We start from the raw sequence: 16,085 nt of genomic DNA on the forward strand, positions 1-16,085 counted from the left end.
AACTGTTGTCTTCTTTGTCTCTCATTTCTAATGCCTGTTTATTGTTTCTAGCTGACTTTCTCATTTTGCAATTTGGACACTAATCACACGCCTATCCCAAGATACTTAAAATGTCAAAGAAAACAACTTTCCGTTATCAGTATGCAATCATCAAACTCATCAAGACAATAACACAGCACCTCCATGATGGCTCACGGAGAGAACAAGACAGAAAACACTAAAAAAAGTATTTTTTTTTTTTTTTAACTTTGGACCCACAGGTCTGTTTGTATAATTGTTGATAATACAAAAGTGGTTAGTGAGCTCCATGGCGTGAGAGAGCTCGGTTCAGTTTCTGGCCAGAGTAACAATAGTCTAATAGCCTTCATGTGATCAATCAATGTTGCATAAACTATACTAAGGTTATTCGAAAAAAGTTGTATAATAAGCATGCAGGCTGGACAGTTCCTGTTCTGTTCCTCTTTCCTGTTCTCTCTCACACTCACCAGAGCCTGACGAGGAATCAAACCACTGACCTTTAACTGCAAAGTCTGAGAAGTGATTTAAAGGTTTTACTGATTAAAATGTTTTTCTTTTTTTTTTTTCTTTATTTATTCTTTTTTCCCCTCTTATTTTTTCTCTTTTTACAACAAAACATAGAAAAAAGGTTTTTCTTGATTTAAAGTCCCACTGTCATGTTGAGGCAACATCACGAGGAAACAATTACGGAGGAAAAAAGTGTCAAAACATCAATGAGACCCCCTGAAACGCTGAACAGGAATCAGAGTGATTACTATGATAATGTTAAATCCTATCAAAGTCTCAGGATGTAATGCAGAACATTATCAGTGAGCTTCAATTCTTTAATCGTCCTTCTTTCCTCTCTCATGAAGATTTTGTGGGAATTGAATCTATTTTGCTCCTTTTCACTGACAGCGATATTAATGATTCTAATATTATGGTTATTATGTTATCTAATTACATAATAACATTACAAAAATGTTATTATATAATATTGTGAAGCACTCTGAGAATTGTACACAATAAAGTATTATTATTATTATTGTTGTTGTTACAGTGCACAAATCCAGTGTTTCATGGAACTTATTAATTAGATTTTAACCAAAAGGGGGCGCCAAAGCTAAAAATGAGGACCAAACGTAAATTTCTACTCTGAGAATAAAAACATAAAGGTTTGGAACAGCATGTAGGGATCCTGTACTGAGGGCAGACTGCAGAAAAGGCAAATCTGCTGCCTTTTGAACCTGTTAGGATGAAAGCAGCTCTCATTTATCTCTGATGTGTGAAATTTGTCAAACCAGTTTAATTTCCCCCCTTCAGCCTGAGTTGGATAAAGGTGTACAGAAGAAGGAGGAGTAACAGATTATAAACCAGCACAGAACAGTTTCTAGCTGTCAGAAATGGTGAGAAATAAACATAGTGGAACGCAGAAGGCTCACAGTTTAATTTTTATTTGATCTAAATCTGAGCAAATTCAGATAAGTGGGATAGGAGTTGAGGGTTTTATTGCCTGAGATTAACCTCCGAGGGAGCAGGATAATATTTACAGGAACAGTAGTGTGATTGCGACTCTAATAGACGCAGAGGTCGGGAAATTTCATTTGGTGGAGCGGCGTGGAACGGGGGGGCGACTGTCCGGACGGAGACGGAGGAGGACGGATGATAAGGTCAAACACCTGCTCCAGTTTGGAGTGAAGGAGCGACGCCTGCAAACAAACAAACAAACAAACAAACAAACTTCCAAAATGTATTGGAATCTTCAATGGCCTAATAAATATGTGTGTTGAATACTTTGGCTTAATCTCTGCAGTGGTTTTGACGTAAACTTGCCAACAGACAGACAGACAACTATATGCAGATCATTTTATTACATCGTTTGCGGTCGTAATCATTGATGCAGTGGATATCGTTCATGCTGCAGATCAGGTGAATGCAGTGGACGTTACGTATGATGCAGTGAACATAGTGGATGAGGTGGACATAGTGGACATGGTACATGCGGTGGAAATGACGGATGCGGTTGATGTGATCTTCATCGTGGAAATAGAGGATATGATGGATGCAACAAGGAGATGCTGGACACCGTGGATGTAATTGAAAAGGACGACAAAGACGCTCACCCGAGATCCACAGTGAGCAGCAATCTCCTCGAAGGACGCCGTCTGAAACTTCTCCACCAGCTGCAGCCTCTTCCTCCTCTCCTCCTCCTCCACACCGCCTCTATCTTCTGAAAGAAAACACACAAAGATTCAAACGTACTTTATTGACAGATCCTAATTATCTGTGACATTTCCTTCTGCTTTCAAATCTTATAAATAACATATTTCCTCTCTGTAATGCCCAAAAGTGTGAATGCAGAAGCGAATGGGGGCCTACCGATGGTGTTCTTCAGCATCTCAAACGTGATTTGCTCCGTCTGAGGTTTCTACACATGATAGTCAGAGGTTTACCATGATGACACACGGCAACTTTATTGAAACACCAACCCTTGGTGATTGTTTGCATACCTGTGGAGTGTGAGGGGTACTGTGAGCATCCATGTCCAGCTGCAGAGAGGCCACGTCTCCCACACTTTTCCTCTTCGAAAGACGGTCCTCATCTGAAACAAAGACAAACAGAGTGACACCGTGGGGCCAGCTTCATCACGCCAAGTGTGTATACCTGTGATTTCATCTATTATATCTCTGAGTTTACATCAGTTTACCTGTGGTGTGTATACCCGCGAGGTGAGGTGCGTATACCTGAAAGGTGATGTGTTTATGCCTGAGAGTTTATGTGAGTGTACCTGAAAGTTGAGGTGTGTACGGTGTGTTGAGACGGTCGCAGTGAGCGCCGTAGCTGCTTCCATTCAGAGATTCGCCAATTGTTGACTGAATGAACAGAAACTCTTCATCCACCTTCAGGTCCCCTGCAGGTAGTCTGACACACACACACACACACACACACACACACACACACACACACACACACACACACACACACACACACACACACACACACACACACACACACACACACACACACACACACACACACACACACACACACACACACACACACACAGACCATCAGCAACACACTGATACTGATTTTGTTCATCCCTTCGGAATATGAGAAAAATAGTGTCTGTTTGTTTGTTTGTTTGTACCTGGGTTTGTCACAGAGGGCGTGTTCAGGCAAAAGGTGTGGCGCCCTCTTCTGGCGACTTTCTACAACCTTCAGAGGGAAACAAACAGAAAAGGTGCCGTTTACATCTTGTGAGGACTCCAAAAGACATGAATAGTCATCACCACTCACACACACACACACACACACACACACACACACACACACACCTGAGTGACGTGCTGCTGCAGCGCTAGTGGCAGCCCGAGCTTTGACAGCAAGCAGAGGGCGGCGGCACAGAGAGCGTGCACGCCACAGCGGTTTAACACCGACAGATACTCCTGATTGGAGATGGCCAGATCCTGAACGACCAATCACAGGACAGTTAACGTCCAAGAGCGAGAGAGAGCGAGAGAAAGGGGCAGGTCGTTATTGTGGTTTTGACGAGTGGAGACAAGTTCACCTGCAGAGCCAGAACCAATCGGATCAGGTCCACCAGAACCTCCTCACTGGACAACTCCACGCCGAGGACAGCCAACAGGGTGAAAAGAGCCTGGTAGTGGCTCTGCCCACTGGTCTCCTCCTTACAGGTGAGATAGACGTGACGGTAGAGACGCTGAGCGTGCTGCAGAAACAGATAATGACAGTGACAACTTTTATCACTAAAAAAAAGTGATGGAAAAACCACAAGAAATCGTCAAGGAACTAAATGTTGACTGTAAAACGCTTTGCATTTGCATAATAAACACATAAGTCATTTTTTTTAAATCAAGGATTCAAGGATCAAGTGGTCTGGGTGCTGATTATTGACAGTGTGAATATATTCACTGACCTTCCTCATAAACAGGTTGTCCTGTTTAGAACATGTGTCCTCCTTCAGCTCCAACGCCGACACATCAACCGTCACACTGTGGAAACACGTCAACCAAAACCATCAGCCGACCCATTATTTAAAGCCCATTTAGTCTCAGGTCCAACTCAGCTTCGCTGACACTAATAAAATGGGAATTAGATCCATGTGGACAGTAACCAATGATCTCAAAATTTCAGAAACAAGTCAAAATAATACATTCTTATAAATATTCTGCTTACAAAGACATTGGTCAGCTTGAAACTGACTGACCAAGACAGTATTGATTTAAATAGAAGCAGAGGAAGAAGTCAAAATTCAACAGAAACAATAGAAATGTGTCATAAAATTCATATAAATACAAAAAAGAAAAAGAAACTTGAACTCTACAAGGAAACCAGCTGATAAAGGCACTTTGATGGTTTTGTTCCTGCAGTGACCTTTGGTGGCCAGCAGGTGGAGCCACAGACATAAACGTTAAATAAAATAATGATAAAGCCATCAATTTATGTGTGATATTAAAGGGAAAAAAACACTCAAACTCAAACTGATCAAGAAGATAAATATGAGTACAAAAAATCACTGATGGTGAATAAACTTGGGGGCATTTAAAGCTTCATCAAAAAGTTGATGAAATGCTAAAATTCCAATAAATATTACAGATAAAATGTAGCTGCTTAAAACAAACTTTAACTTGACTTTTAATTAATAAAAGGTATTGATTTTACTTTTTAGGGTTCGGGTCTCAATCTTTTGTTAATGTATCATGTTCCTCTTTCTAACTACTTTTATTTCGTGTCATTTCACTTTATATTTTTGACTTCAATTGTTTCATACATTTTTGTACATTATGGTTGGTTTTGTTTCTTGAAGTTGTTTTTTTTTTATCAACTTGCAACACTGGCGAACCTTGCGCTAGCGAATCGACTGCTGTTGTGGTGCCGGTCGATAAGCGAGGTGAGGATGGAGAGCACCAGCAGGCGGATCTCGGGATCCTCCATCAGGGTGAAGGAGAGCAGCGGCTCCAGGAAGGAGGAGGGAAGAGCCGTCAGCAGGTTGGTGCTCTCGTAACGCTCCGACACCTGACACAAGAAACACAGCTGATGAGTGACCGTGCCGACCGCCTCCGTCCCAGAGCACTTGCTTTCACCTGGAGAACTTGTGTTTTTCATTTTTAAAACATTTTAAACTGTCTCAAGACCACATTTTCCTCATCTCATTGAAAAATTTTTTAATTTCTCTGTTGTTGCTGCTTTTTTGATCCTAAAACACATTGTTAATGCGATCACTGTTGTACTGCACTTGTAAATAGTAAAACTTCTGAGTATTTTCCCCTGTATTCCCATGTTTATATATACATACATACATACTAATCTCATTATATATTTATAAATACATAGTCTTTTGTCTTGTGTGCAACTATCCTGTCTGTCTATAAGTATTTGTGCAGTGTTGAGCCGCTGTGATGACTGAAATTCCCCATGTGGAATTAATAAAATCCGATCTTATCTTATCTTGACTTCCTGTTTTCTTCCATTTAGCTGTTTAACACACATAACATTTTGAACTTCCATAATTTTGCAATATTTCACGGTTTTTTATGCATTGCTGTTGCGGTTTTTTATGCCTAGGAATGCATTTTTAGTATCATTTTACTTCCTGTTCCATTAAAATCTATTAATGAAAAACACGCAGAGAACTTTTAAACTGCCTCATTGTGGAACAACTGAATGGTTTCTGTTGATGTTTCTGCATAAAAAATCAGGGGGAAAAAAACTTTTTCTCCTGCTTCTCTAAGCCTAAATCAATTTTGGGGTGTGAATTGACGTGTTAAAAAACTAAACACAAGTTACGGCAGGTAATAAAATTCTTGTGTCTCCTGTCATGAAAATAATTTAAAAAAATGTTTTTTTATATATAGCACATTCCAGTACGCAACAACAGTCTTGAAAACACGTAATAAATATAAAAAATATAAATATAGATATATGATTTAGCTATTTCATGCATTTTTCCACTTGAAAGGGCAGAAAATCATTTTATAAAATTTCCTTTCAAGCTTTTTCAAACGTTTTGTTGTGCCTCAACTGGTTTTTAATATTTTAAGTGATCTACACGCTGTTTAAAACACTTTGATTTGTGATGTTTTGTCTTCATTCATTGTTTCTGTGTTTTTATGGTCAGTTTGAGCAGAAAGTCTGTGAAGGAGCTTCTTTATTCACCTGCAGCAGCGACTTCAGCAGCATCACCTGGATCATCCTGCTGCCCTCGAACCTACACACACACACACACACACTCCGGTTAGTGTTCAGTGTTTATAAACTGGAGTCCGAGAGGAGGGTGGGACAGTTACCCAGTGTTGGGTGACCCCAGGGCGGGGTAGATACCAGGTACAGGGATCTTCCCCATGATGAAGAGCATGACCTCTGACCTCTGGTAGACAGGCAGCGTGTTGGCGAAGGATCCTGAAACAGACAGACTTTAATTAACCACAACAGAATTCAAAACAAACACAAACTAAAGCAGATTAACCAAGTCAAGATGAAGATAATGAAGAACAGACAAAACAAAAAATACACTACAGGAAACATAATCACCTAAAATAAACAAAAAGTAACCACAAATAAACAAATTAGATTAAGAAAATAGACAAATGGTCACAAAAATGAATACCACCTAAAATGATGCAAAAAGAATAAACAGAAGCAGGAAAACAAAAAAGAACTATGAGAAAGATGACTTAAGAGATGTAAAATCGCCACCGCATAGAAAAAAAGAAAGACAAAATAACAAAACAAATAAATAAAAATACATAACAAAAAAACACACACACACAGAAACACCAGGATAAGAAGTTTAGCTGATCGCTGACCGATGGTCTTGATGACGGCGTCCTGCAGCGTCCTCTCCTGGCTGGCGCTGGTTTTGTGTTTGCCTGCGTTGTCGTAGTAACCGGTGAGCTGGTAGTGGACGCTCTGACGCAACTGTCGCAGCAATGTGTTGAACACCTCCAGCACGGTGGGACCTGCCGGGGGCAGTATGGGGCTGAGGTAATCAGGGGAGCCGGGGCTGAGGGGAGCAGTAAGGGGTGGTGGTTTGGGGTTGAGGACTCACCCACTGAGCCGGTGGCCTTGATCACAGCCACCTCAGACAGGACCTCCACGATGCCAGCTCGGACCCACGGAGGACTCCTGCTGTTAGCGTCCAGGTGACCCAGCAGCTGCTGGACGACCAGGTGGGAGTGCTGCGACTGAACACACACACACACACACAGCAAATACCCAATCAAATACTGCAAACACATTCACGTACGACCAAAAACAACAGTCCGAAACACATAAAAAAGTAAAATAACCACATATAAAGAAAACCCAACAAAAAGAGAGAAATCAGGGAGTCAGGGAGTGACCTGGATGGAGAACATGATGATCTGGAAGCAGCGCACAGCGAAACCTCGTCCCTCCCACAGACTGTGAGAGTCCAGATGCCTGGAAAGAGACACCCATTTTATGGAAACACTGTGATTATCAGTGTGTGTGTGTGTGTGCGTGCGTGTTTTATGTATTTACATGAGCACAGGTTTGACGGCATTGTTGATGTGTCCGTATGCAGCCCGACCCAGAAGCTCCCTGAAGCACACCTCTGTCTGCTCAGCTGGAGACCAGCTACACACACACACACACACACACACACACACACACAGAAACAGAGGAAAGACCATCAGCAGCCCGGATCAGATACAATCGGGCGAGGTGTGAGGAGACGGTGATGATGAAGATGATGAAGATGAAGATGAGGAGGAGGAGGACCTGCTACTGTTTGGATGCTGCTCCAGGTTGAGGAGCAGAGCTGGAACGATCTGTTCCATGTGCCGAGGTTCCCAGATGTTGACCTGCAGCTCGTCATCCACTGTCTTTCTGACCACGCCCTGCAGACCGCGGATCCCCGACACCCGGATCCTGTACACACACACACACACGCACACACACACACACACACATGCACAGGCAGGTTGATGAGACTGACAGACTAAACAGAGAAAACGGGCTGCATCTGAAGCTGGGACTGACTTGCTCTGCGTTTCGGGATCTTCGTGCTCAGAGTGACACATCTCACTGAAGCGAGACACGAAGAAGTCATAGCTGCGGTGGTACGACGGCGTGTCCTCCTCGATGTTGGCAAACTTCACAAACTACACAAGACACAACACTGACAGATTAATGACTCAAATGGGGAAAAAAACATAGTTATTGAAAATGTAAAGAAAATCACCCAAACTTCTGAATGTCTTTAGTGTTACGGTTGATATCGATTTTATTTTATTTTATTCAGATTCCCACAAAATAAAAACATACAACGCCACTGTAGACACACATGGAACAACCTCAATCATACAAACACACATGATATATTTATACATACAGATACACCCATATAATGAACCAACAAATAGTTTCTTTTTTTAAATCGAATTAAAAAATATATAAACTATTAATTACGAAATCAGTGCGTATCTTTCTTTTTGCTGTTCATTTATGTTTTGGTCGATCTGTCGATCATACTATTGATATCTCATTGTTATTTATCTATAGTGATATTGACATGATAAATCAAGAAAGTTAAATAAATCTATTCTATTAACTTTCAGAAATAACTGTAAAACTGTAAATGTTTTATCCATTTTCTGCTGTTTTGACGTGTGTGTGTGTGTGTGTGTGTGTGTGTGTCATACAGAGTTGGTGGCCAGGACGTGGAGGTGTGGCTTGTCGGCCTCCAGCAGGAGTCGCAGTGTGCTGAGGAAACTCTCCACCAGCAGGTTGATGCTCTGACAGTGACAGGCCAACAGCAGCTGCTCCAGAGCCTCCATGGCGATGCACACGTAACTGAAACACCGTCCCACAGACAAACACATAAAGAAAAAATATGGATTACTCTAAATGTCCATAACTGGTCTATAACATGTTTATAACTAGTCTAAATTATGTCCATAACGAGGGTCAGTAGGACTGTCCAGATCTCTAAAATGAGGCGGCGCTGACCCGTAGCGGTGGCGGTTCAGTTCTCGGGTCAGACGCTCTGAGAGGTACGCTGCGATCCGGTCCAGCTTCTCCGGAGCCGACAGAGCAAAGAAAGTCAGTTTCTCCATGTTGGCCTTCACCAGCCCATCCTACACACACACACACACACACACACACACACACACACACACACACACACACACACACACACACACACACACACACACACACACACACACACACACGCACAAACACATGCATGTACAAACACAATGTCACACTACTTCCACCACCGTGATGTACGATGTGCATCCACACATACACACACATGCAGGTGTGTTTACCTCAGGGTCTTCTGGGAAAATGTTGTCGACCAGCCTCTTGTACCGAGGACGCAGCGCCCAGCAGCACCCACACAAACCTCAACACACACACACACACACACCGGTTATTAATTCGTCATACACATGCAACTATAAATAATAGTGACTTCACTGAGACAGCTTAAAATTAGTGACAAAACAGAAAGAATTACATGAATAAAAATAGTGAGAATAAACAAAGCTTTAGTGAAGCAGCAGCACAGACTCAGATAATCTCGTGTTTCACCTCGTCGTCGCTCTCCTCCATGTTCATTCAATCATTTTTTTTAAAGAGGGATTAAGGGAGGAAAGATATCCACAGCTGACTAACAGCCAACTACACACACACACACACACACACACACACACACACACACACACACACACACACACACACACACACACACACACACACACACACACACACACACACACACACACACACACACACACACACACACACACACACATCTTCAGCATTAATCTACTGGTTGTGTAATGTGTTGACATTGTGTTTGTTAGTTATCAGAGATTAAGGATGTATGTTTACTCCTACATAAACGCTTAAAGTTTATTTTAATATGTCTAAACATTTATTGCGGTTTAGTTTTTAGATAAAAGCAAGAGTTTGAGCCTTTTCTGTTCGTTCATGTTTACATACTTTATCATCTTTATGTCTTTGTAAAACTACATTTCTAAACACACGAGACTCTAATATTTGCAGCTGTTTCAGCTGTGTATGGCAGATGACAGTAAATAAACTCAGTCAAATAGATGTCAGATTTATAAAGCATGATAAATATGACACAAATTATTCAATATATTGTTCAAAGAGTTCTATGTAAAATGTCATTAAATTGATAAGTTGCAAATTCAAACAGGAATTATGTGTTTTACATTATTATCATTAGTTGTAAAAACAATCATTAAATCATATCAATATGAAAAAAGTCAATACATCACATTTACATTTTTAAAGTTATTTGAAAGTGAATTAATCATATACTGTATATGGATTTTTTTTAAACTATGAAAAATGTATTGGTTGATAAATGAAAACTCAGAAAAACCTACTTGAAAATCATTCATTAAGGTCATTGACATTTTTTACAGTTATTATGAGGTAAAAAAAAAAGGTAAAAAAAATGTGTAATATTCCAAAATTCTTTTAAAAATAGTATTGATTAATTAAATTACATTTCAATGAAATCCTACTAATGTTTGATAATATCACTTTATGGAATTTGAGAGTCAGTGTTTTAAATGCAATACTACAATATATTGCATTCTTATATTATATTATCATAGTAGTATGTATTGTTTAAACGTAATAAAAAAAAAAATTAAAATCACATTAACATTTTTAAAAGGTACATTTAAAATATTTGATAGTGAGAACTGAAGCCAAATATATTTTTCAATACCACTAATTATTATAAAAACAAAATTAAATCCTTATATAGGATTTATTATTATATTTAAATAATAATCGGATGCATATTTACAGTATTTTACTGCATCTGAAAATTAGGACAGCAGCCAAATGTGTCAAAAATATTGCAAATGGCCAAAGTAAGCAGGCTTACAAGGAATTGAAATCCTAAAAATGACATTTACATTATTAATCAGATTTAAATGTACAGCTTCCGAGGGTCAAACCGGATATCGGGATGACCAGTGGTTACTTAGTTTCATTTATGTTTAGCGAAATTATAAATTTACTGATAAATGTTAAATTTGCCACTTTAATAAACAAAGTAAGACACAAATTGGTGGAAAAAAATTGAGAAAAAATGTTGGTAAATGTAAAATATTTCTTACCGTACATGAGGACGACTTTTCAGCTCACACACACACGTGTTTGTCGTTAATCCTCCACACACACACACACACACACACACACACACACACACACACACACACACACACACACACACACACACACACACAGACACACACACACACACACACGCACACACACACAGACACAGAAATACATAAACAGTGATGTGGCCCCGCCCCTTAATTCATTCATTCCTCATGAATGTGGTATTAGTGATGAGATTGCATTGTTTTATAGCGGTGTGTGTTGTGTGTGTGTGTGTGTGTGTGTGTGTGTGTGTGTGTGTGTAAGGTAAGGAGACGATGGAATGGTCTCCTGTGTGATCCGGGCCATGTGCAGCAGCTCAGCGCTCTAATCTGAGAGGATTTATTCATCTGTGCAGCAGAAAGTCTGAAAAATGGATCACCAGCAGCCCGACTGCAGCGTATTCACACACTGGAAACACCACATTTTCATATCGCACTCACACACACAGTTTCACACACTTCTTCACATTTAATCATATTTTTATACATTTTTAGTGTTGAAAAGCAGATTTTTTTTCCCTATAGTACAGCAATCTTTAATGGATTTTCTACATTATTTACAGTCGGTCACTTCTCCCCGCGTTTAGTAAAGAGCCACCAATGAACTGAAAATGTGAAATACCCTTTTATTCATGTCAAACACAAACTTATTTGAGGCTAAGTTGTTTCTCAAGAAGCTGATTGAATGCATTTAAAAGCCTGAAATCTTTTGTTTTGTTTTGTGTTGATGTGTTTATGACAGAAACCTGGTAGTCAACTTATTTTATTTTACATTTATTAACAGTGAGCTGAATATTTGCAGCTTAAATATAAATTGTCAATGTTTATTGATATTCTTTAGTCTAAACACAGTGGGTTAATGAAAATAAATGGTCTTATATTTACTTATTATTTCAGGAAAAAAATTGCATCAAAATTTTCATTAGGAAAGTAAAAAAAATATATTTTTGTTATGTTGTTTATACATGGGTGGGTTAACATGATTTAATTTATTACAGATCGAACTGGATTTGGTGCTTTTTACACAGTATTTACCGTCAGTCTCTTTTTTATGAGATAGTTCAGTAAGTGCAAGCTGCACACTTCCTATGCTTTCCACATTTCTTTTTGAGGAATGAGACGAACGTTAAAACTGCTATTAAATGTAAAATATTTTACAGGTCAAATTGATGCAAAGTTTGCACATAAATCATTTGTAAAGTTTGAAAGGCAACTGGAGCAATCCTTTAATCAGCTTTTAGCAATGTCACTTAAATGACTTGAATGTCACATATCAGAGATAAACTACAAAAAGCATTCAAAAATAAAAACTTCCGCAGTTTAAAACCGTACCTTATGAGAACCAGTTTTTGTTGTTTGTTATATGTTTTGAAGTAGAAAAAATGGAGAACGGGCGAAGATGCTTCCTGTTACCTCCTGCAGTCTGGTGGTCCAACACCGAGCAGCAGTCCTGCAGCAGCCGCCGAGGAGCCTGGAGACGGTCGGCATGGCAACAACCCGGGGCAGGGAAATCCCCCTGGGCAGGCTGGGCACGGTGATGCCACGGGGTAAACTCGGGGGGCTGATCCCTCGGGTGTAGGGTCATGCCCCGCGGCATGCTGGGAAACCTGGGCAGAGTCCCGGGGCATGGTGGAGGAGGACGAGGAGTCTGAGGAGAGGAAGAGGAGAAGTGAGTTAACAAGTGAGAACTTTTCTCCTCCTCCTGCATTCCTCTGAATATTAACTCCTTCCATACAATCTGCTGGGGCACACACACACCGCACGTGCACACGCACACACACACACACACACACACACACACACACACACACACACACACACACACACACACTCACACACACACACACAAAGATAGACAACACAACAACAACAACAAATAACACCTGCAATTTCCTTCAACCACCATAGTGTATTTGTTTACCTCGCGGCACCTACAGGACATAATCATACATCATGTACATTTGTTGACTTAACAGATTTCATTGTAAAAGTTTCCTGGTCAAAGTAACAGGTTTCATTTGAATCAAAGTACAAATAGAGGAGTATAATAGAAAAGTACCTGCTCGCCCGCAGCCGGTTCCCTCTAACACAGTCACACCAACAGCTGCTTATGTAATGCAGCCGGCCTGAGCAGGAGAACAGCCCCATCCACGATCAATGGGAGGGATTGATCCGCTGCTCTGCACGCCGGGCGCTCTGATGCCACTGTATGGCTGCTGTGTGATCGCTGATCCAACAACTCCAACATCTTCATTAAAGTTTCACAAGGTGAGGAAACATCGCAGGGCAGGTACCACCAATAAGCCCAGAGCATCCTCCCCCTGGCAGATTGATACACGAGGCGCTCCCCCTGGTGGTCCATGGTGGTTACTGCAACAACAATCAAGACATTTTCGGGATTTGCATGTTTACTTTGAGAAGTTTGTGAGAAAGCCTAATGTCTGTCGAACTGTCTTGGAGCACTCTGGGTAATTAAGTACAAATTAAATATATAAACTCAAACTCCACCTGCAGCTTTAATTTGTCTTTGTTGATTCACTTTAAACATATTTAAAATCAATGATCAGTCCACTTTTGTAACACGCCTACACATAGTCCTCCAAACCCCTCCTCCAGCCCCTCGAAGGGGGCGGAGCCAAACGTTTCCCCCTCAGGATCTGTCTCTCCCAGCATCATGGAGTGGGCGTCCCTGGTGCCAGTGGCAACATGGAACATGGAAAGTCAGCCGCTGTCCACGTGACGACACGGGAGAGGCAGGGCAGCTGCACCTCCTCATGGAGATGTCCACTCCCAACGGTGGGGGGTTGACAGCGGGGTACCTCATATTGGGAGGGGGGTACCTCATATTGTTTGAACAGGAGCTGAACAGGTTAATCCACACACATCACAGATTTGAGGATACCTTCATGTCTGACGTTGACGTTCAGTCTGGAAAACAAACAGCAACTAAACATGCACACAAACATTTAATCCATCTTATCATGATATTCAGTGATACCTCATCCAAAACGTGTAATGTCCAGACAGAGCTCCCATGACCTCCAGCTCCTCGCCAGAGAGTTAATCCAACTGCACAAAGAAAGTTGTTCTTGGGAAACTGCTGTGAGTGAAAGAATTCATCTGAAAAAGAAGTGAAGCCAACCTCATATATTAGTCACAGTGTCTAAAAAGAAGATATCACAGGCTGTTAAGAGTGGATTCCCTCTAACAAAGCATGTAAAACTTCTGGAGGAAAACCAGTCTTAACTCTAAAACCGAAGTTTTCCTAACAAACCACAATTACTTTTAACACCACAGTACAGTGGCTCAAACAATTCAAGGTAGCTTTTTTTTCTATTATCTAGTATAGTTTGAAAGTTAACAAAACATTCTCTACCTAAGATTGGGGCTTTTCTTTCATACATTTGGAGAAATCATAAAAATGTGGGAGAAAAACATAAGAAAGAACAAATAAGAAAAAGAAACAACTCACCACCAGCAATGAACTTTGTCAGATCTCTCTCTCTCTCTCTCTCTCTCTCTCTCACACACACACACACACACACACACACACACACACACACACACACACACACACACACACACACACACACACACACACACACACACACACACACACACACACACACAGATAGACAACACAACAACAACAACAAATAACACCTGCAATTTCCTTCAACCACTATAGTGTATTTGTTTACCTCGTGGCACCTGCAGGACATAATCATACAAGGAATAGTTACTTCAATGCCTCTTGACATCTACTCACAGTAATTAGAACATGCAAACAACATAATATGTCACAAAATGTATCAATGTATAATATTTTGAAAGGAACTATCAGTATATTACAAACTTGTATCTGGCGCACGAGGTCCAACCGTTGCGGCTCTTCTACACACAATAGTAACAGAACAGTTTGGTGAAACCGCTCTACAATCATAATATTTCGCCCCCTGCTGCCCAAAGCGAACAATTACATTGAAGACATATATTTGTCACTGTGTCGACTCTCTAGTCGTGCTTTTTCATCATTCTCTTGCTGTCCCATCATCACTTGCGCTCATGACCCCCATTCATACCTACTAGTCATTCTTTGAACCACAAAAACTCACGTATATGTTCATATATCACGGCATTAGGTCAATAAGTGTATAAACAACAAGGGAATAAGCCTCCTGTACTACAGTAAAAAGCTCAATCCACACAGCAGTTTTATTATTTGTATTTATGCATTTCTGCTGATCCCAGTGGACTATAATTAATGTGTGCTTTAAATCGACAATAATTGGTGGAGTATACCACTACAAATATTACAATCAATACTAAATGCAATAATTCTTCACAATAGCACCTCTATCATGACCAACACGTGAATACTTCCTACAAATAGAACAATTAGACATAACTGTGCAACGCAGTCCGAAAATACCAGTGTTCAATTTCAACTCTTTGACTTATACATAAATGTAATTTAAAACATTCCAAAAGCATTCAGTCAGTGTTCACAGCTTGGCTCAGGTCCTGTAGCTTCCTGGGTGAAAGTCAGGGGCAAAAGTAGCTGCCACTGTAATCGGAGTGGAGTAGCCCAGAGAAAGGTTATACAGGCCGAGCATGAAACACTTCCAGGTAGCACGGAGTGCCTTGCCGACGTTCTGGAAGAAAAGGGGATCATATTTATTCAATAAATGTTTTATTAATTGTAATATAATAATTGTTAAATAATCAGCTGCCATTCAGAGAAGGGGACAAAGATAAATAATATTGTTTTGTGCCAATTCTTCATGTCAGAATAGTTCTGATGTGTTGTGAGTTGCCTTTCTAAAACATCCTGTACATAGACTGGAGAGCAAGATTTGAGTTAAAGGTTGTCTGCATGAT

At 40.5% G+C, this 16,085-nt stretch overlaps 1 protein-coding gene across 1 annotated transcript; it reads right to left on the bottom strand.

The window, feature by feature from the left end:
• Positions 1 to 1,510: 1,510 nt before the first annotated feature.
• On the bottom strand, positions 1,511 to 15,702 carry LOC308143525 (protein EFR3 homolog B-like). The gene is made up of 24 exons (XM_080514365.1): positions 14,203 to 15,702; positions 13,264 to 13,574; positions 12,618 to 12,852; positions 9,318 to 9,394; positions 8,995 to 9,122; positions 8,688 to 8,838; positions 8,026 to 8,147; positions 7,765 to 7,914; positions 7,525 to 7,620; positions 7,365 to 7,443; positions 7,070 to 7,205; positions 6,828 to 6,980; positions 6,309 to 6,420; positions 6,178 to 6,229; positions 4,865 to 5,037; positions 3,938 to 4,013; positions 3,569 to 3,730; positions 3,336 to 3,467; positions 3,149 to 3,216; positions 2,786 to 2,919; positions 2,508 to 2,599; positions 2,377 to 2,425; positions 2,121 to 2,227; positions 1,511 to 1,706 (listed from the first exon to the last, which is right to left on the bottom strand). Exons 3-24 carry the CDS (start codon positions 12,799 to 12,801, stop codon positions 1,572 to 1,574), a joined length of 2,568 nt encoding a protein of 855 aa, XP_080370491.1. The 5' UTR covers positions 12,802 to 12,852; positions 13,264 to 13,574; positions 14,203 to 15,702; the 3' UTR covers positions 1,511 to 1,571.
• Between the last annotated feature and the right edge of the window lie 383 nt (positions 15,703 to 16,085).

This window comes from Blennius ocellaris (assembly GCF_963422515.1).
Source record: "Blennius ocellaris genome assembly, chromosome: 18".
Taxonomy (NCBI): domain Eukaryota; kingdom Metazoa; phylum Chordata; class Actinopteri; order Blenniiformes; family Blenniidae; genus Blennius; species Blennius ocellaris.

What these genes read in the sequence shown, in the direction of transcription:
- LOC308143525 (XM_080514365.1), bottom strand. Translation starts at nt 12,801, where the DNA reads ATGCCGCGGGGCATGACCCTACACCCGAGGGATCAGCCCCCCGAGTTT. An exon ending in ACGTCCTGGCCACCAACTCT is followed by an intron (nt 8,148 to 8,687) that starts GTATGACACACA and finishes TGTCTTGTGTAG; the next exon opens with TTTGTGAAGTTTGCCAACAT. An exon ending in GCCGTCAAACCTGTGCTCAT is followed by an intron (nt 7,444 to 7,524) that starts GTAAATACATAA and finishes GTCTCTTTCCAG; the next exon opens with GCATCTGGACTCTCACAGTC.